The sequence below is a fragment of the Spinacia oleracea genome, chromosome 4 (genome assembly GCF_020520425.1).
Source record: "Spinacia oleracea cultivar Varoflay chromosome 4, BTI_SOV_V1, whole genome shotgun sequence".
In the NCBI taxonomy this organism is placed as follows: domain Eukaryota; kingdom Viridiplantae; phylum Streptophyta; class Magnoliopsida; order Caryophyllales; family Amaranthaceae; genus Spinacia; species Spinacia oleracea.
Genome location: NC_079490.1, coordinates 78,188,069 through 78,208,541, shown reverse-complemented (window position 1 = coordinate 78,208,541; position 20,473 = coordinate 78,188,069). Strand labels below are relative to the sequence as shown.

The 20,473-nt window shown below is 36.5% G+C and overlaps 1 protein-coding gene across 4 annotated transcripts; it reads left to right on the top strand.

The window, feature by feature from the left end:
* Positions 1-1,315: 1,315 nt before the first annotated feature.
* On the top strand, positions 1,316-16,471 carry LOC110798357 (uncharacterized). 4 transcript variants are annotated; one of them, XM_022003539.2, is made up of 10 exons: positions 1,317-1,703; positions 2,153-2,422; positions 4,388-4,514; positions 10,167-10,228; positions 10,393-10,605; positions 12,725-12,846; positions 15,046-15,184; positions 15,467-15,600; positions 15,751-15,845; positions 16,176-16,471. In XM_022003539.2, exons 1-8 carry the CDS (start codon positions 1,362-1,364, stop codon positions 15,584-15,586), a joined length of 1,395 nt encoding a protein of 464 aa, XP_021859231.1. In that variant the 5' UTR covers positions 1,317-1,361; the 3' UTR covers positions 15,587-15,600; positions 15,751-15,845; positions 16,176-16,471. The 4 variants fall into 4 exon arrangements, with proteins under 4 accessions (XP_021859233.1, XP_056699768.1, XP_021859232.1 ...); XM_022003541.2 differs by lacking the exons at positions 15,467-15,600; positions 15,751-15,845; positions 16,176-16,471 and adding an exon at positions 13,232-13,393 and having other exon boundaries at positions 1,316-1,703; XM_056843790.1 differs by lacking the exons at positions 15,467-15,600; positions 15,751-15,845; positions 16,176-16,471 and adding an exon at positions 12,999-13,393 and having other exon boundaries at positions 1,316-1,703.
* Positions 16,472-20,473: the final 4,002 nt, after the last annotated feature.

Sequence of the window (20,473 nt, the reverse complement as noted above, 5' to 3'; positions counted from 1 at the left end):
ATTGTTTTACAGCTAAAGTTATTTTTCTATATAATATAGTTAATCTTTGGATAGAATAATTGTTCTCATCGAAATTACTATATTATTATTATTATTATTATTATTATTATTATTATTATTATTATTATTATTATTATTATTATTATTATTATTATTTATTTCATAGTTACTATTCTGAAAATATAGTTACTTTACAGAACCTATAGTTTCTATAATTTACTCTTTTTGTCTGCAAGAATGAATACATAGTAGTAATTGTTTTACAGTTAAAATTACTTTTCTATATGATATAGTTACTCTTTGGATAGAATAGTTATTCTTATCATTATTATGTTCATAGTTATTATTCTGGAGATATAGTTACTTTACAGAATCTACAGTTTCTATAATTTACTCACTATTAAAATTACCTAAGTACCCTGGTCCATGGTAATCTTATGATGGATCGGGTCCATGCAAGTGGAATTGGGTTTATTATAGTGTAAACTAGATTAGGTCCCGTGCACGCACGGATATTTGAAAATTATTATTTGACTGTCTTTTTTATAAAAAAATTAATTGAATTATTTACCCCTTAAATCTATTGCGTACCCCTTAAAATTAATTGGAGTAATTAATAATCTCGAATGTACTCATTTTATCATATTTTAACTTACTACGTATTATATATTTTATATGTTTAATATAATGATCTGACTAAAATATTTGATATTTTTAATATGCTAATTTGGTCAAAATATTGAGTAAGAATATTTTCTATTATTGATATGACAGTTTGACTAAAATATTACCAAAATTTTAATAATGGCATAATCCATAATCCTATAATTTTTTTCCATAAATAAACATTTATACAAAAGGAAAGAAAATAAAAAAAATAAAAAAGTAAATATGTCGTTTTAGGAAAGAGTTTTTGGCGGGAAAATTTTTCACCAGGAAGTGACACATGTCATTCATGGTGTCTCTTTTAGTATATAGTAATAGATAAGTTTTATATGCTGCATTAGTACTTACGTATTCTGAAATAGAAAGAGTATGTTTTTACGTTGTAACGGTAAACATATTGTTACGAGTGACTTTCGACAGCGATGTCAGCGAATGTAATACAATGATGTTACAATAGTCAATAGCCCCATTGTAATAATTTTGGTGCTTCATATATTCTTGTAATAAAATTTAATGTTTTTATTTACAGCAAAATTTTAACGTTAGTCCAAGGAAAGTGATACGGAGTAATACAGTAACCTGATGCTCAAGGATATAGTAACGGTCAAAACTGTATTTGGCGCTTATATAAATAGAGTAGAATTGGGAGCCAATTTAGATAAGAGTATCAGTCTCAGTAGCAGAGTAAAAATACCATGAGCACACCCACTCATTTCCTGTCTCCTTTCATTTCCCAACCTCTCAAAACCCCTAAAACCCTAGCCCTAATTTTCAATCCCAAATCTTCTCAGTTCTACATTCCTCAAATTAACCCGAAATTAATTCATTCCGAGACCAAACCAATTCGCAGAAGCCCTAGAAAACGGTCCTTTGGGAGAAGGTCAGTTATTAAGAAAACATTATCTCAAGAACAGGTGGTGTTTACAGCTCCGATTTCTGATCAGCCGGAAGTTGGGATAATCGGTGGCGGGATGGCGGGTCTTATGTGCGCTCTAGATTTGGAGAAGAAGGGTATTCGTTCCACCGTTTTCGATACGGTTGGGTAGTTTTTCTTTCTCCTTTTCTATAATTTTATGTTAAATTTCAAAATTTTCTGAATTATGATTTATTGTATTACTATTTTGATAATATGGAGAAAGTTTATGGGGGCGTGGATGATATGGATGATGCTTACTGAATTCCAAACAGACAGGCAACTTTCATTTTGGGTTTATTAGGGAAATTAGTTAAACTGAATGTGGTGTATGGCTCAAATCGATGCAACGTTAATGCTATTTTTGTCAAAAATTTAACTTCACATGATACAATCTTCAGTGAGTGATACTGGAATGATAGGCTACATTTGCAATTAGTGTCATTTGTTGGACCTCTTATTCATCACATTATGAGTAAAAGAAAAGAACTTTCAAATATTCTTATGCTTTATTCGTTAGTAAGATAATTTCCTGCTGAAGTTCTGAGTTCCCTGATAGTTTTTCTGTCGTAGGGAATGCATGGTTTGGGAGGGAGGATGGGAACAAGATTTGTTGAACCTCAACGCTATGTTTTCGACCATGCTGCTCAATTCTTTACTGTAAGCGATTTACGGTATGCTGAGTTGGTCAATGGATGGATAGAGAAGGGGCTAGTACAGCAATGGAAGGGTATAGTTGGAGAAATTGAAGCTGGGGGTCAGTTTTCTCCACTGCCTGATTCCCCGACACGATATATAGGTGTCAATGGAATGCGTCCACTGGCTGATTCGATATTGTCAGAGGTGATTTTGTTAGCTTTGTTCACCAAAGTTATTTCTTACTTTGCTAGTTACTCGTGATATATGCATTTTGAATTGCTAGTTGTCACTGAACTGTGTATATAAATCTCTGCCATTCTCATTAAAATGTTCAGAACGCGTGACATAGCTTCTCTCTCACTTGATGGACGGGGTTTCTTGATGAGTTTATTGATTACCATCAGGTGGTGGTAGCACCTAGACAGAGATTGTATAACAGAACACCTTTATCTTCATATTGAAATTGTTGATTTAGTGTTGACAGTTTTGTCATCATTTAACTCATTCGTTTCATATTATTTGTAGAAGATGGTAGTTAGACTTTCCAAGTATTTTAGTCATATTTTTAACCAAATATAAGAACGTTTTTTCTAACATGTGCACCAAACGCATAGGTTAAATATAATCCACTAAAAATGAGTTCTACAAATAGGAAAATTACTCCCTAGTCCCTACTTTTAGTGAAAGAAATTTCCTCTCTAATATTGTATTTGACACTTACCAAAATCAATTTAAGGAGCAAAACATGGAGCTTGTACTAGTATATGTATCGTTTTGACCAACCATAACCATATACACTACCGACTCATCATCTGGATCATCATCTCCAGTTCACTACCATTATTTTAACGTATCATTAACCCAACGTCACTTGCCGGTAAAAGAGCCTAGAGCTCAGCCAGACTTTAACTTCACTGCCACCCTCCCCGGCAAGCTTCTGACCTTCGTAACATCATCCCCCAATCGTCGTGATTCAACACCCTATTGCTGTTTAAGATATTCGTTTACTTAGATGGAATTTTATAAAGATGATTTTTTTGGGAAATGGTTACGTTGGTGATCAGTGTATTTCTGAAGCTATTTATGGAAATCATTCAGGGCTTATAAATAAGATGTCTTTAGTTCTTTTCTTTTAAGCTGAATGATCAAATTACTACTCATTATGTCATGTATCATGTGGTGTGTGTGAAAGTATTCCCTTAAAGGGAGATAACGTTGATACCGAACAAATTCCCAAGTAGGAATAATCCTTTTGACGACGCTGTCTTGATTATGCAAGATGTTTATTATAAATGTGAAGCTGACCTTAAGTTTAAGTGTGTTATGTGTGGTACAAGACAAGGAAATCTTGGAAATTGTGCCACAAGTATTGATTGGAGTTGCTTATGCAGATCCTTTCTTTTTTCAGTAAATTGATACAACATCGACAAAGATAGAACTACATGATTTTAGTCATACTCTTGCTTTCTAACACTACATTAATCTCTGCAGACACTGGATCACTCATCATACTAGTGACCAATCTTTGAGTTCTAATTTTCTCCTACAAGAGGTGTAGGATGTCGTATAAAAAGGGACAAACACTTGCCACTTTTTATGGGTAATTGAAATAATGTATCGATATTTGACAAAAAAATGTGAGTTGATTATAAAGGAGGTAATAATATAATTGTGCAGGAGCTTTACATTAACACTATGAGTGCTGACGTGAGTATTCATTTCCATCCTCCGGGCGGCGTGTTTATATCCAAGATTTCTACTTTTTATATCCCTTGTGGTGTGTTTGTTTTGAGGAATTCAAGAGTCAGATTGTTGGAGTGGTCAGCCATTAAAGTGATTTGGTCAATACTGTATGTCTTGGTTCATTCAATCTAAGTGGCATTGTTACCAATTTATCAATTTCATTATACCCTATTAAAAAAGGCTTCAGGAAGGGAAGAGGGAAATCATATGACAAAAGTTTACCATTAAATTTATCTTTCTGGTGCTTTATGCCTCTTGAAATCTTAACCTTACGTCCGTCTTTCTTCTTTCCTTTTCATTTACATTGGCATGGAATATCTTGCAAAAGATTGTATTATACGCAGACTCAAATGGAAGTGACATTTTTTTCATTCTTTTCTTCATTCAGCGAGTCTACTAATTCTGCTAATGCTTGATCTTGTGCAGACAAAAATGGTTGAAGTCGTAAGGCCTTGTTGGATTAGTGCAATAGAGCCATTTAATGGGATGTGGCATTTGAGTGAGAATGGAAAGCCACGTGGAAAATTTGATGCTATTGTCATTGCACACAACGGTAACTTGGCAGCCTCTGTTCCTTAGCATTCTATTACTTACTTCCTTTGCACTATTTTTAATTACACTAAAATCCAATTGCAGTTGCGAAAATAAAATAAAATCCAATTGCTTTTAAAAACAAAGATTCATCTAAGTTTTGCTTGACATTATGAATGAAGAAGTCCATGAAGAGATAAATGCTTATCTTTGTTTACAATTTAGGGGGAAGAGGTGTTCATTATAGCAAGAATTTGGTTTTGTTAACAGTTGATAATTTTTATTAGAAGTTCTGAAGCAGGGCTCAGCTCCTTTTGGTGTAGAGTCACTTTTCTGGCTTCATTTTTGTCTTAGTGCTGCAGCTTTTCCATGGCCTTGGCTCAAACTTTTAGTATGATTGGCACCTTTTTTTCATTAATCTTCTAGTGAGTGGACTCTTGGTAATCTACGTAAGGTCAACTCCTCATTGTTACTAATATATTCTTTCTTATCAATAAACCCTCGAATAATAGTATGTTTTTCTCGCAAGTGTGTATTGGAGAAAGACAGAGTTTTTGATGATTACAAGCAGTCTTGGATAATTTTTTTTTCATGAAGAACCAACAGTCAGCAACAAAATGTAAAATCCGCAATTAATATCATCAGAAAGAAGAGCCCTATGGGTGAATTGCTTTGCTAAACGATGAAAATAGTCCTCTTTTGTCTTTTAGTAAATCTAATATGTGTGCCATCCATTGTGGTGATTGCTGAAGCGAAAGAGACTTCTATTTGGGTAATTTATTAGTAATTTACTATTTAGAAGAAATTCATGTTTCGAAGTTGATCCTTGGAATTTTTTTTGTCTACACCAGCTAGCATGTTGTATTTAAATCTAGTGGTTACGTTGGAAGTCAATCTAATAATTGTCTTGTGCATGATTCCTCAATTTACTTTTAAAAGTGTTTGATAGGGTATAAAACCTCCTAGTAGTTTAAAACAACTTTTTTTTAATTACATAATTTAAACCAACATTCCTCTTTTGGGGTCAAAAATGACTTTCTTATTGACCATTTTCTCGCCCCTTTTTTCTCTTACCATAGAAAATGTAAGGGCACAATACTAAAGGTGCTTGCAGTGGTGGATGTGAATAAAACAAGATAATTATTCACAATTTCATCCTTAATATCTAAGTTGTGAATTTTTAAGCAAATGACTAGAATATTATTGTCTTGGAATATCAAAACTTTCTCATGTAGGGAACAACCTAAGGAGTTAATATGTTAATTGGGAGTAGGGTGTAAAATATCGGTCGAGTCAACTTGTATCGGCCGAGTTCTACCGGATTGGAGGTTCCTGATACAATATTTTCCATCTTATCGTGACAATTTATAAAAAAACAATATTTCACTGGGTTTGACCGTTCCGGTCCAAATTCGCCCGAGATAAATCAATACGGCTCGGGAATTGACCGGTTTTTCATAGAAAAGGAGGAGTAGAATCAGAGAATTTAGAGTAGAGAAGAAGTGATGACCGCCATTGATGTTTGGAAGAGGAGGAAAAAGAATTGGGACTCTGGATTCATTTTTTTGTGTGATGGGAACTGCAGATTGTTTCTTAATAAACTGGAAAGTGGAAACAATTTAACAAAAACCCATATGCTTTGTCTCTCTCTTTCTTTTCTTTTTCTTTTTTTTTTTTTTTAAAATTTTTAGTTTCCCTCACTATTCTACTCTTTTTATACGAGTATTTTTTTAATTACTTCTTATTTCCCTTAGTAATCGATCCTATGTGACCACCGCGACACAATCCGCGACCACCGAGATTGTTTTGTTACCGCATCATCGCGTCCGATACCGCATTTTATACCATGATTAGGAGTCCATTCACTAGGGATTAATGGAAAAAAAGTGCCGATCATGCTATGTATTTTTTTTTTCTCGAGTTATCGCACATCACCATACGATAGACATCTTTGCCACATCTATCTTCCTATAAGATATTTCCTTACTCTTGGAGCTATTCCGACCTTATTACAAAGTAGATGAACATCCGTCCTTATCTTTTCCTTTTAATTTTAAACTTGATGTAGCATGAATCGTCTTACCAGTATCTCTATTTTATTGGACAATAGACGTTCTGGACCCTAACAATTTTCTCTCCTACTTTGTTTCACAATCCTTTACCTAAATTCATCTCTATACCAAACTTGCACTCTTTGAATTGTGTTAAACATTTACTCTATCTTCTGTTTCCAACTCTTGCCTCCATAGTTCAAACTTATCACTACTCCCTCCGTATCTTTTTAGGAGTTACATATTGACCGACACAATTGTTAAGGAAGTATAGTTGATTGACACAAATGTTTAGGAGTTTCATGTTGACCGGCAGAAATATAAGTTAGATTTGAAGTTCGGATATCATCAATTAGGATGAAAAAAATACGAGTCGTGGCGATTTTATGTTAACTACCGGGCATTGAATAAAGAAAAAGTATCGGATAAGTATATGATCCCACACATCGACGTGCTTCTTAACGAACTACACGCGTCTGCATTCTTTCTATAAATTGGACTTGAAGTCAGGATATCATCAAATTAGGATGAAGACAAAGGACATGCCCAAGACGTTCTTCTGTACTCACGAGGGGAACTATGAATTCCTTGTCATGCCATTTGGGTCGACTAATGGCCCAACAACTTTCCAATCAAGGTTGGATTCTAACACTAGGGGTGTTCCTACCTTTTTTAGAAATTTGTCCTTGTATTTTTTGATGATATCCTAATTAATAATGTGAGTGCAAAAGGGCATAGCAAACATGTGAAAATTGTTTTGGGAATTTGGGACTGAATACATGGTATGGTGTATATTAATGCCAAAATGTGCTATTTTGGCCAAGTCATGGTTGCATAGCTTGGTCATGTAATTTCAACCCATGGATTCTATGGAATAAGAAAAGGTCCAAGCTATGCTAGCTTGGCCCTAACCTTAATCCTTGACGGAATTGTGTGGCTTTTTGGGTCTCACCGGATATTATACGCCAAAATATCATTGCCCTTGACAGTTGAAAAAAGACCGTTTCAGTTGGAGTGAGGCAGCCACCGTCGCCTTCGAATCACTCAAGCAGGCTATGGTTTGGGCTCCGACCTTTAGCCAGGCCCATCTTTGTCAGTGTTCGAGATAGAGACGGATGCCTCGGGTTTCTGGCTAGGGGCGGTGCTAATGGAAGAACAACACCCTATATCTTTTTATAGCTACAATTTGGGTTGTCAATCAAGGTTGAAGTTGATTTATGAGAAATAATTAATGGCTATAGTTTTAGCCTTTCAAAAGTGGCACCATTATATTTTGGGTCGTGGTTCATTGTACGAATTGACGAACAAAGCTTGAATTACCTCCTAGAGCAACAAGAGGTGGTGTGGATTACCAAAAATGGATAAAATTTTTTGATGGTGTACGATTTAGAAATTAAGTACCAGTCTGGAACTTCTAATCGAGTGGTTGATGCATTATCAAGAAAAGTGAACCCAAATTCAGAAATGTGTAACATGGAATCTGTGTGCAGTGTTGTTTGGGAAACAATTCAAAAGGAAATTAACAGAGACCCATACATAGGACAACTACTATGAGAGATTACAAAGGAAGATAAAACTCATGATGGGTTTCAGTTCAAAGGTGGCATTTTGTTGTACAAGGACAAGCAGGTCATACCCCCAAATCCGGTTGTTATAATTGCCATTTACATGAGTATGACGACTCTGTTGTGGGGGACACTCGGGAGAACTCAAAGACTTATCTCCGTTTGGCCTCCGGATGGTATTGTTTCGGAATGCAGATGGACGTAGCAAAATATGTGCAACATTGCCTCATATGCCAACAAAAAAACGCCTCCCCTCGTAGTCGCTGCAGCCGCCCCTGCCACTTGCCTCTCAAATGTGGGTGGGATGACATCACCATGGACTTCATCAAAGGGCTTCGCAAATTTCATGGCATTGATACAATCTTGGTAGTGGTGGATAGGCTAACCAAATATACATCATTTATCAGGTTGGCACAACAACTCCATTGACTCCATTGTTGGCTGGGCATTTTGTTCGTAAGGTGGTCCTCTTCCATGGGTTTCCATCCTCTATTGTCTTGGTCGGGGACAAAGTATTCTTCATCGTTTTTGGAAAGAATTGTTCCGTCTCCAAGGCACCGCTCTCAAGATAAGTATTGCATACCATCCGCAAAGTATTGCATACCTCGCTGCTGGGAGAATTGGTTACCAATTAGTCAGAATTTTCTTATAATACCTCGCCTCATGCTTCAATGCACATTTGTCCTTTTAAGGCTCTATATGGCCGAGACCCACCCAAACTGAGCCCTATTCTATGTTACTTGGACTCGGGTACTAGTGTCGGACACGGGTACATGTCCAAGTGTCCGACTCGGCTAAATTGTGAAAATTTTCCAAGTTTTAAGTCGAAAATGAAGTGTCGGAGTGTCCATACCCATGTCGGAGTGTCGAGGGTCCGACACGGATACTTGAGGTAAAATGAAGAGTCGAAGTAACATAGGCCCTATTGGCTCTTTGGAAGAACAGTTGCAAGAGAAACGCCATGATTGATGAGCTTCGTTTTAACTTGCTTCGAGCTCTACGAAGAATGAAAGCTGTAGCAGATAAGAAAAGAAGAGATGGGTTTTTTGAAGTGGGAAATTTGGTCTTCCTAAAGTTGCAACTTTACCGTCAAAAATCCTTGGCACGACGACCCTTTGAGAAGTTGGCACCCGACTATTATGGGCCATATCAGATAATCCAGAAAGTGGGAAGAGTGGCATACAAGCTTGAGGTGTATCCAACCTCACGAATCCATCCCTTGTTTCACGTGTCCCAATTGAAATTAGCCAAAGATGATGTAATCAGTCCTGTACCTCCGCCGGAACCACTAAACAAAGACTTGGAGTTGGTTGCCGAGCCTGAAGCATTTTTAGGAGTTCTGCCTGCAGCTGCTGGAGATAGCACAGTCTTGGAAGTCCTCATTAAATGGGCTAACCTGCCAGAATACGAAGGGAGGAATTTGCAGCAATAACATGTTCCTAGTTTTTCACCTTGAGGACAAAGTGAAAGTTTTGGGGGCGGGTATTGTCATGAACCTGTGAGAATGACATAGTTAGGCGCAAGAGGAAGGACAATGTGGGGATTTCGCACTAAATGTGTCAGCAACAGAATATGCCTTGGGCAATAAGTTGGGAATTAGACACATGAGAGGAAGCTTCCTGGGAGAGAGCCGAATACTATAAATAGGGAAAGAAACGTAAAAGCTGATCATGTGATTCTTTTTGTCATCTTCCTTTTTTTTCTACCTCAGTTGTATCCTCTATTGGTGATTTAATAGCATCAATATACAATTACCATCTATCATAGCCTCGTTATTAATGTCCTTATTTCATTACAAAACTCTGATATCAAATATTTTCTGATATGGCTGTTTCCAGAATTTCATTAATTGATGCTTCTGGTTTTTAAGCCTGCTGATTTTTTAAACTTGTTCTATTAACTACATTTCATCCTGATGAATATTAACTAAGGCTTCAGATTGTTTAGTTAATAGACAGGTTGCATTATACGTCCTTGGAATATTTCTTTTTACCTCTGCTTAGGCTTCACTAGCTCTTGGCGCATTGCTGACCATAAAATCTTGTCAATATTCATCAGGGAAATGTGCAAATCGCTTACTCGCTACTTCGGGCTTGCCACTTATTGCTAAACAAATGAAGGTGTGTGGTTAAGTTCCTTTGTTTTATGTGTAAGCTTTCTTTGGTGCTTACTTTTAATTGTTTCCCTGATAAATGTTGCTTTCATCGGAGCCCAACTTATGATATCAGGCTTGAACTGTAAATTAGCTTTCTGTATTTGAAGATGCAGTACATTTGTTTTGCAGAGGTTAGATTTGAGTTCTATTTGGGCTCTGCTTGCAGCATTTGAAGATCCTCTTCCTTTGACATTTCCCTTTGAAGGAGCATTTGTTAAAGGAGTAGATGCTTTATCATGGATGGCAAACAACTCTGCAAAATTGTCATCTACCCAAGGTGGTCCTCATTGCTGGACCTTCTTCAGTACAGCAGCTTTTGGAAAGCAGAACAAGGTTCCACAGGTTTGTTACGCATTAAACTGTGGAACATTTTAGTACAAATTTGACTTTCGGAGAAAACTAAAGACCTTCCCTAAGCTCATGTTAATAGATTTTAATTCATCTGATGCTTGTTTTAGTTCTGATAATTTAACAAACTAAATGCACACACGAGTTTCTGTCGTAACTTGCTATTAAAATTACCCTTCTCCCAGAAATATATTGGTCATGTTTCTGCCTTCTTTATGAAATAATGTTAGTGTTCTGAACACCCAGATTCTGAATAAAACTTCAATGGTTATGGTAAACTTATCAGGGGAAAGCTTGGAAAGAGTAGATCTGCAATTTTTATTTTTTTCGGTAGTTAGATCAGATGAGTTAGCTTGCTCAGGCATCTATATGTATGCCTAATACTCACTCTAATTGATCAAAGCTAAATTGTTGACGATTAATATCCTAAAACCATCAAGGGGATGGTCTACCTCTGAGTTGCATCCCTTTTCTACCCCCTTTGAGATCTAAAACCAATTAAATCGATGGCCAAGGGAGAGAAACTCTACCACCAGATTCCATCACTGTGAACTTTTAGTTACATTATCTGAAGGTGGTCTTGAAATTTCTGCCTGGTCCTCTGACTTCATGGCTTGGATAATAGGAATCAAGCCATAGAGATATGCTAAAGTGTATGAAATGGTTCATTTAATCTACCTTCAAAACGTATGTCTCTGGCCCTGCTGAAAAGAAAGTCACTTTTGGTCTCCAGTGAAACATCTTAAAATTTTGAGATCTTATATATTTTTGTAGCTACTTAACGTAGTTTGAATAGTCCCTACTGAGAAAATTTCAGTGTGGAATCCAAAAGGCTGAATAAATTTCTCTATAGATTATCATCTACTTGTCTGTTATCAAGTTTTAGGATTTTAGGTAGGTCCGTTACAGGTGAGCATTCTAGATTATCCTTGACTTCATCAAGTGTCAAGAGTGATTGATTCTAGAAACTTAAAAATTGTTATTATTAGTGTCGGGAAGTCAATAGTATAATTTTACTATGATATGATTAGTGACATAGATGGACCTTATTAAGGATAACATCATCCTTTTTAAGGTATGATATGCTAAATGAATGCCGTCATTGTTTTATAATATAGTGATATATAAGGCTTGAGCCTACTCATATAGCTGGAGGAAAGGCACATGCCTTGGCAGAAAGAGGTGAAATTTTCCAGAGATAAGATTATCATCACTCATACTATTTGCAGGTTATTTTTTGTTCTACTGACAACCAAGAATTGAAAGATGGATCAAGTAAGAGAAATTGAATAAAAATGTTGTGTGAAAAGGCACGTGATTTTAGAAAAAAAGTGTATAAATATATATTGAACAAGGATAAGATGGTATAAGTGTTTGTCAAACGTGGGATAAAGTAGAAGTAGTGTTTGGTTTTAACAGACCAAAGTTTTAAGGGTCCCCAAACTAATAAAATCAGTATCAGAGGTTCAAAATATTATCAAAGTATTATCTCTTGGCCTTGATATCAAGTTGTTGGGCTATGAAGAGTGATTTTTCCCCGCCCTTCCTAGAAGATAGTGGTTTATTCATACTGAAGTCTACTAATGTTGCACTGTCACTTGGATGGCTGATGTTGTATACTGTGGTGGTTATAACTGATATTTTATGCTTAGTGTTTATAGTAATAAATTTTGATTTTACTTGCCAAGAAAAAAATAACCTTATACGGAAATTAGGTAAATATAAAGAAAAAAAGGAGGTAGTATGAAGTCTATCCTACCCATTTTGTCAAATTACGAATGTAAGCTATAAATTGTTAATATTTCAATAATAATGCTTCAAAGCACAGTCGACAATCCATATAAAAAAGAATAGTAGGACTTGTGACTTCTTTATATACGAAGCTGAAATGGACACTAGTTTAATCAAACGCTCAGATATGCAGCTAGAGCTCCTTGGATGCTACAAACGCGTCTAACTAAGATGGCCTCGCTTATAGCTATAAATACGATCATCCACTAAACCTTGTGGCTTAGAGGCATTAGCCCCTCATGCATGCTGCATCTCACCTTTTCACACACTTTGCTAGACATTTTGTGCTTATGTAGCTGAATAATAATTAACCTACTTGTAGGAAAACATTCCAAATGTTACAGCAGAGAGGGTAACAACACAAATGCTGGAGGGTGTAGAGATTGCACTAGGGCTCTCAAAAGGATCACTGAAGAAACCTACTTATACCAGGGTGCAACTATGGTAAGGAACTTATTTATGATTACTGTCAAAGTATCCGTTCTTGCATGTGTTATTATGGGAGTATTCACAGAAATATCTAGCCAAAAGTATTAGAAATGTACATGTTTTTCTGTGTATTGTACTACATTTTGTTTTTTTTCTATCTGGAACAGAAATATCCGATTTAAAGGATTGAAGTCATTTCTTTTTGAGGGGTGGGAGGGCCGGAGGGATAGAGAGTACTCTGGTTTGCTTGGCTTCAGATGAAAGGGGATGGATGCTTGTATTCTGTATCCGATGTGAACGGGGATCGGCAGCTGCAAAAATTGAACGGGAGTGATCACCTAAATCTCTAGCGAAAAAATTAGAAACTCACTTGTGTTCTATGTTCTTATTGTGTCGACAGATGACAGCAAAGAAATGTTATTCTCATTCATCCAAGCGCAGTCAACTCAGTGCCATCCCAAAAAATATACTCATAATCGTTGAATTAGGAAAGTAACTAAGGTTGACTGCAAGGAGAACAAGGACGTGGAATCTGGAAAATGACGGATAAAGTTGTGCATCAGTAAATAATACTTCCTCCGATTTTTAATATTCGCAACGTTTGAACTTTTTACACTATTCACATATTCTACTTTGACTATTATTGATTATTTTTAAGTAAGATAAAATATAATCATGTAAGATCTTGTTAGATTCATCTCAATGTGTACTTCCAAAATATCAATTTTTTGTAATTTTGTACTTAAAGAGAATTAAAGATACTAATGATCAAAGTTGTGCATTGGCATTCGTGAAAATGATCAACGTTGCGAGTATTAAAAATCGGAGGAAAGTAGAATATTAGCTATACAACCCCACCCCCCGCGGGATTATTAGCACAAAATTTTTAAATAGGCTACCTTCTTGAAATATAACTTTGAAAAAGGGATATATTACCTGACTGAGTTCTAATGTGGAAAACTATCACAAACAAACTGACCAGCTGTTTTTTCTTCCTGTCTTTTTCTTTGAACCCCTTAATAACGTGATATACAGTAGCCTAAGGGGGAGGGGTATTGTAGACAATGCATTATTAGTTGTTAGAATGAGCTTGTAGAAGAATGAAGTCAGTTAGTAGACATAGAAATGCTATATAAAGAGGAGATCAGGCTATCAGGGAGAGAAATCTGAGCAATAAATTGTCAAGCTTTTGTTTTGGGAGTATCCAGCCACAGGTCTGGTATTGTAAGTAAACCACATTCGATTATTTAAAATCGGATATAATCAACTATCAATATTTTCCTCAAATTCGCTTTGTCTTCCTCATTTCAATTTTCTGATTTTCCAGTCTATTACATTACATGACTTTTGAAGGAATCCTCATAAGAGGCATTGGGAAATGGTATGGCTATGGTTAATGAGAAAACTTGCCTGTTTTGAAGTACAATTAAGACTAAGGTTTGGGTGAAGCGTCGAAGACTACCCCCCAAAAAAGATAAAAAGTCATCCTAAATAGAAAAAACTACCCTGTCCTAAAATATTTTTCGTTTGAGAATCCAAAAAATTGATGACTATTAAATGGTATAACATGGTCCATTTTCAATATAATCAAGACTACTGTTCTTTGACTTTTGGATTATGGAGGAGACGATAGTTGTCTATTGTGTATGAAGTTATGAACAGAGGGTAAATTGTCGAGGAACTCTCTGTTATGGTATTTATTGTTTACATCCAAACACCCGTACCCCACCCAATGCAGGAGCCTCTTTGGCGGAATTGATATTAAAGATGATGATGTATCCTCAATGTTTCTGACAAACTTGTCATTAACTTTTTCCCTTATCCTGTTTACCAATGTTTTTAATTGGTCACAATTAAGAGATTAGAGACTTGTGATGATGAAATTTATTTCATTAGGAGTGATGCAAACCTTACTTGTGATCGTGGAATCGTGGATTATAGATGGATACACAGATGTGATAGTTGGCTGCTATCCTCTATAAGGAAGCTGGCAAAAAAATGTCTAATTTAGTAAGTAATTCAACATTGAGGTGTGATCAAGATATTTTGACCAATGTGATTAAAATGTAACAATGTTAATTAAATTAGTTTCTTGTTACTCCGTAGAGGTCATGCTTCATTTTAAGGCTTTAAGCTGTAGTTTTTAATTTTCTTTAAAGTAGGAATTTGGAATGTGGTGGAGCGAACAGTATTGATCCTTTCTGCTATCTGCAGGGGTGCAGCTCTTCCAAACAATACTCCAGGCGCACCATGCATCTTTGATCCTCAGGGAAGAACTGGTATTTGTGGTGATTGGCTGCTGGGATCAAGTCTAGAGAATGCTGCTCTCAGTGGCATGTCAATGGCTTGTCATGTAAAGCTCATCACTTGATCATTCACATCTGACGTTTAATTTCTTGTCTAACATCCATACTAAGTTTGGAGACATATAAGCTATTAACTACTTATATAGTTACATGTCGACCCTGCTTAAGTTTAGTTGCATGTGAACATCAAACAAGGAGTTTGGTGTTTATCTGAGACATATATAATTAAAACACCTTTAAAGCATGGAATGCTCTATTTAAATTTTTTTTTTTTTTGCCGTCCTGACTTTACAGCAATTATATTGACAAGTGGGCTGATGAATTTGCAGATTGCAGACTATTTTCAAAGTGGTGGAACAAACCCAGAGGGTTATGCTATTGGCTTAGAAAATGAATATCACTGGATTCGAGGGAACGATATTGGGCAGTTTCCTGGATTAGAAGTTTAGATCATAAAGAACTGGTAAATGGATCTCAACATAGTTGCACATTGTCAGTTTGATTTTCCGGGAATCAGAAGTCCTAGAATTTTCGGTGTTTGGTACTACAGCATTTTTTTGGTTGATACTAATGGTAGATATGCATTGCTTTTTTATTGATTTTCTGAGAGTAGGTGACGGGAGAACTTGTACAAAAATAGAGTTAGTAAACTTGGTATGGAGGATCAATCTGATATACTCTTTCATCAGAAGCATGGACTCATAAGAGGTATATTTTGTTTTGAACTGTTTTTCTTTATTTTGTTTCCTTGAAGTAGGAATGTAAATGTTGCAGATTTACAGAGGCTTCTTATGAAAGGTGTTTCTAATAAATACAATAAACCAAAGTGTGAAAGACAATTGAATATGATTTGTTTTCGGGTGCATAAGCATCATCTTGTCTGAACTTTAATACAAAATGTAAGCAGATGTGGTAGTCTTGAATATCATGGATTCATGGGGTGATACCTTTACGGCTGAGGGTGAAATGTTATTGCATTATCTATTTTCATCAATATATTGGTAACACTGATGGTGGCCTTTCTAATTTGACTGGCAGGGTCTTGCAGCGCACTGATTAGTCTGGATAAAAACCATGACATTGTAGGATGCTTCTTCAAAAAAATTGTCGATCTGCTCCAGTAAATTTCTGGATATCCTAGCATCTCCAAGCAGACTCCTAACTTCATTGTAGGAATAAAACTCTCAATTTTGTAATTCATGTATGTTAACTTTGAATGAGACGTACTTTTACAAAGTTTGTGAAAGTAACCAAAACTACTAGAAAGTTTTACTTCATTTATAATTGTCGAAACTGTTCTTGAATCCTACACACTACAGCCATTCAATCCTTTATGCTGCCTTGCCATCTTTTTCACAACTACTGTTTAAGGAAGTTAAGAAGAGCAAGAGCAATAGCAATAGCAATAGCAATAGCACCAACGTTTTGCCAAGTCAGGTGCCCTTCTAACTAACTTGCTTCCAATCCACCTTCAGGACAGTGCATCGTAGAAGACGTTTTTTTTTTTTGGCAAATAATAATGAGATTTATTTACCAAGTAATCAGAGTGTTAACAAACTCTGAAAACACCAACTGTCCAACATGCACAACAAAGCACCTAGCTAACCAACACAAGCTAGCTAAAGCACACAGAAGTTACTACTGACATCTACACTCAACATTAAACATAATGTTGCTAACAACAGTTTTGATTGGATCAACATGATCCCTAAAAACCTTAGCATTTCTTTGCAACCAAATACAGTAAACAGACTCAATGAAAGCTATACTATACTTGCAGGCTTGCTTCTGTTTACTTCTGCTTTTCTTCACTGCAATCTGAACCTCCTCATGCCAAGGCAGCACAGTTCTAGTCACACCTAAAGAAAGCAGAACCTGATTCCAAATCTCCTGAGAATAAGAGCAAGAGAAGAATAGGTGCTCCAAGTTTTCACTTTCCAACTGACATAGACCACAAGTACCATCAATACTCAGATGCCATCTTGTCAATCTGTCTTTTGTAGCTAGTCTGTTCTGCACTGCTAGCCACATAATAAAGGTACTCTTTGGACTAGCATGGCTATTACAAATCAATCTCTTCCATCCCACCTGAGCTCCAACTGGATGAAGAAACTTATACATTTTCTGAATTCTGAATTTACCAGCTTGCACAAACTGATCCACTCCATTTGCCTGCAGAAATACTTCTCTATTATGCCAAATTTTCCTCAATGACCAAGTTAAACCATTAGGAATTGGCATAGTCTCTATGCTGAATATAATAAGCATGAATCCACCTCACCCAAAGCCTATCCTGCTTCAAAGCTAAAGCCCAACAGTGCTTCAAAACTGCTGCTTTATTCCACACAGTTAGGTCTTTAAGATTCCACCCTCCACAACTCTTAGGAAAACACAATTGCTCCCAAGAGATAGAAGCTTTCCTAGAATCTGCATCAGCACCAGACCACAAGAAACATCTACAAATTCTCTGAATCTCTTTCATCACCTTTTTAGGCATAACAAAAATCTGACACCAGTAAAGTTGGATACCAAAGAGAACAGATTTCACCAGTTGCAACCTACCTGCATAGGATAGAAACTTAGAAGTCCAGCTCTTGATTCTAGCAACAGTTCTATCAATGAGAGGCTTGCAGTCTGTGAAAGAGAGCTTCCTAGTTGTAAGAGGAACACCCAAGTATCTGAATGGGAAAGATCCCTGAGGAACCCCAATTGAGCTAGCAATATTGGAAGCAACATGATCAGAAACACCAGCCAAGTAGACTTCACTTTTGTGCAAATTAGCTTCCAAACCAGAAGCCAAGGAAAACTTGGTAAAAGCATCAAAAAGAGCTTTCACAGCACCCTCATCAGCTCTGGAGAACATCAACAAATCATCAGCAAACATCATATGGGTGAGATCCAACTTTTTGCATCTAGGGTGATAAGAGAAGTTAGTATCTTCAGCAAGAGCAGCAAGACACCTTTACAGATATTCCATACCCAAAGCAAACAAATAAGGTGAAATGGGATCACCTTGTCTCAACCCTTTCTTCGCAGGAATTGGTTTAGTGGGACAACCATTTATCAGAATGGAATAAGAAACAGAATACAGACACTGCATCACCCAATTCACAAACTTCATAGGGAATCCTAGCTCTGACAACATGGTTTTCAAGAAAGGCCATTCTAAGGAATCATAGGCTTTTTTCAGATCCACCTTAATCATACACCTAGGAGAGACATGTTTTCTAGAATAACACTTCACCAACTCACAAGCCAGCAAAATATTATCAGAAATGGATCTACCAGGGATGAAACCAGATTGAGAACAATTTACAACTGAACCAATAACACCTTGCATTCTAGCAGTAAGAATTTTGGAGATAATTTTGTAAACAACTGAGCAGCAAGCAATTGGCCTAAAATCCTTCACACAAGAAGCATTCTGAATCTTAGGGACCAATGTAACTGAGGTGTTGTTCACTTGCTTTAACATCACTCCAGTTTTGAAAAACTCTCTTACTGCTTCATAAACATCTGCTTTCACAATCTCCCAAGCTTTAAGAAAGAACAAACTATTGAAACCATCAAGCCCAGGGGCTTTATTGATATCCATACCTTTGATAGCTGCATCAATTTCTGCATCTGAAACAGGAACCACCAACATTTCTGCATCAGCAGCAGAAAGCTGATTCCCTTTCCTAACCACTCCAACATCCACACCCATCAAGGAGCTAGCTGCAGTACCAATCAACTTCTTATAGAAAGAGCTAACTTCTTCCTGAATTTCCTGAGTAGTGCTAAGCTTCTTCCCAGAATCATCATACAAAATATCAATGCTATTCCTAGCTATCCTCTCCTTCATTGCACTGAAAAAGAACTTAGAATTAGAATCTCCTACTTGCAGCCACTGAATTCTTGCTTTCTGTCTATATGCACTCTCCTGAATATGCAAGAATTTCTTAAGAGTCTCACTACATTCCCTCTCACTTTGTTGCACATTGCTATCAGTAGGGCAAGAAGCTAACTGAATCTGAATTTGACCCAAATCAGCCCTTAACCCCTCAATTCTCTCATCAAGCTTAGCAAAATCTTTGTGATGTAGCTCCTTCAATCCTTGCTTTACTGCTTTCAGCTTAGTCCAAACCTTGAACATGGATCCACCCCTTGGACAGGACAAATCCCATCCCTTTTTAACCACATCAAGAAACAGTACATGATCAGCCATATAGTTAAAAAATTTAAAGGGTCTACTCCCTCCACCCAGTTGGATATTACAAGACATAACCAGGGGTGAGTGATCAGATATTCCTGGAGGTAAATAATCCACCACAGCATCAACAAACTTAGAATGCCACAATGCATTAGCAATAGCCCTATCTATTCTGGAACAGATTCTCAAGTTACCTTGCCCCTTATTGCTCCAAGAATAGTAACTCCCACAACTCTTAAGCTCAGCCAACCCTGCTGCATCCATACAGCTATCAAAATCCTTAGTTTCTCCTTCAGTAACTGCATTGCCATTTACCCTATCAGCAGCTAATAAAACTGCATTGAAATCCCCCATGATAAGCCAAGGATTGAAAGTAGTGATCTCTCTCCACATAGGTCTTCTAGTATCAACAGAGTGCAAACCATACACAGCTGAAAAGATAGTATCAAACAAGCCATTCTTTGTAGTAACATGACAGTGAACACAAAATTCAGTTTTTTGGATAAGCTGAACTGACACCAAGGCATGCTTCCAACCAATCCATATCCTTCCCCTAGGAGAGTGCTCATAATTCATAATCCACTGCCACCCAACCCCTATTTTCTTCTGGATTATACTACTATTCTTCTCCTGAACTTTAGTTTCTAACAAAGCTACAACACTAATGTTATTACTAGCTAAAAACTTCTTTATTTCAACTACTTTAATGGGATCATTCAATCCCCTCATATTCCAGGTACTAATGTTCTAACAAAGCTACAACACTAATGTACTAATGTAAAAGACGTTTAGCCTGGTGCATACTTCATTTTCGCTTTTAAGGGCCTTCTTGGGGAAGGATTATTAATTATAATAAAGTTAATTTCGAATTTAATTCATTGTTCCCATCAATCCATCTCATTAATAATATTCGTATGAATAAATCATACGTACGTAAATGAAAACTGAAATCATCAATGTTAAATTCTACATCCAATGTCCTAACTTTGGTAACACTTAGATGATATAGTTACGCTAAAACCGAAAATGAAAAACGAAAAACACTGACTCAATTAAAATCTAATGAGAAGCAATCTCATGCGTTCGCTGTGATCGGATCTAACAGCTCCCAAGCGTCTACCTTTCGCGTTTTAGTAATGGCACA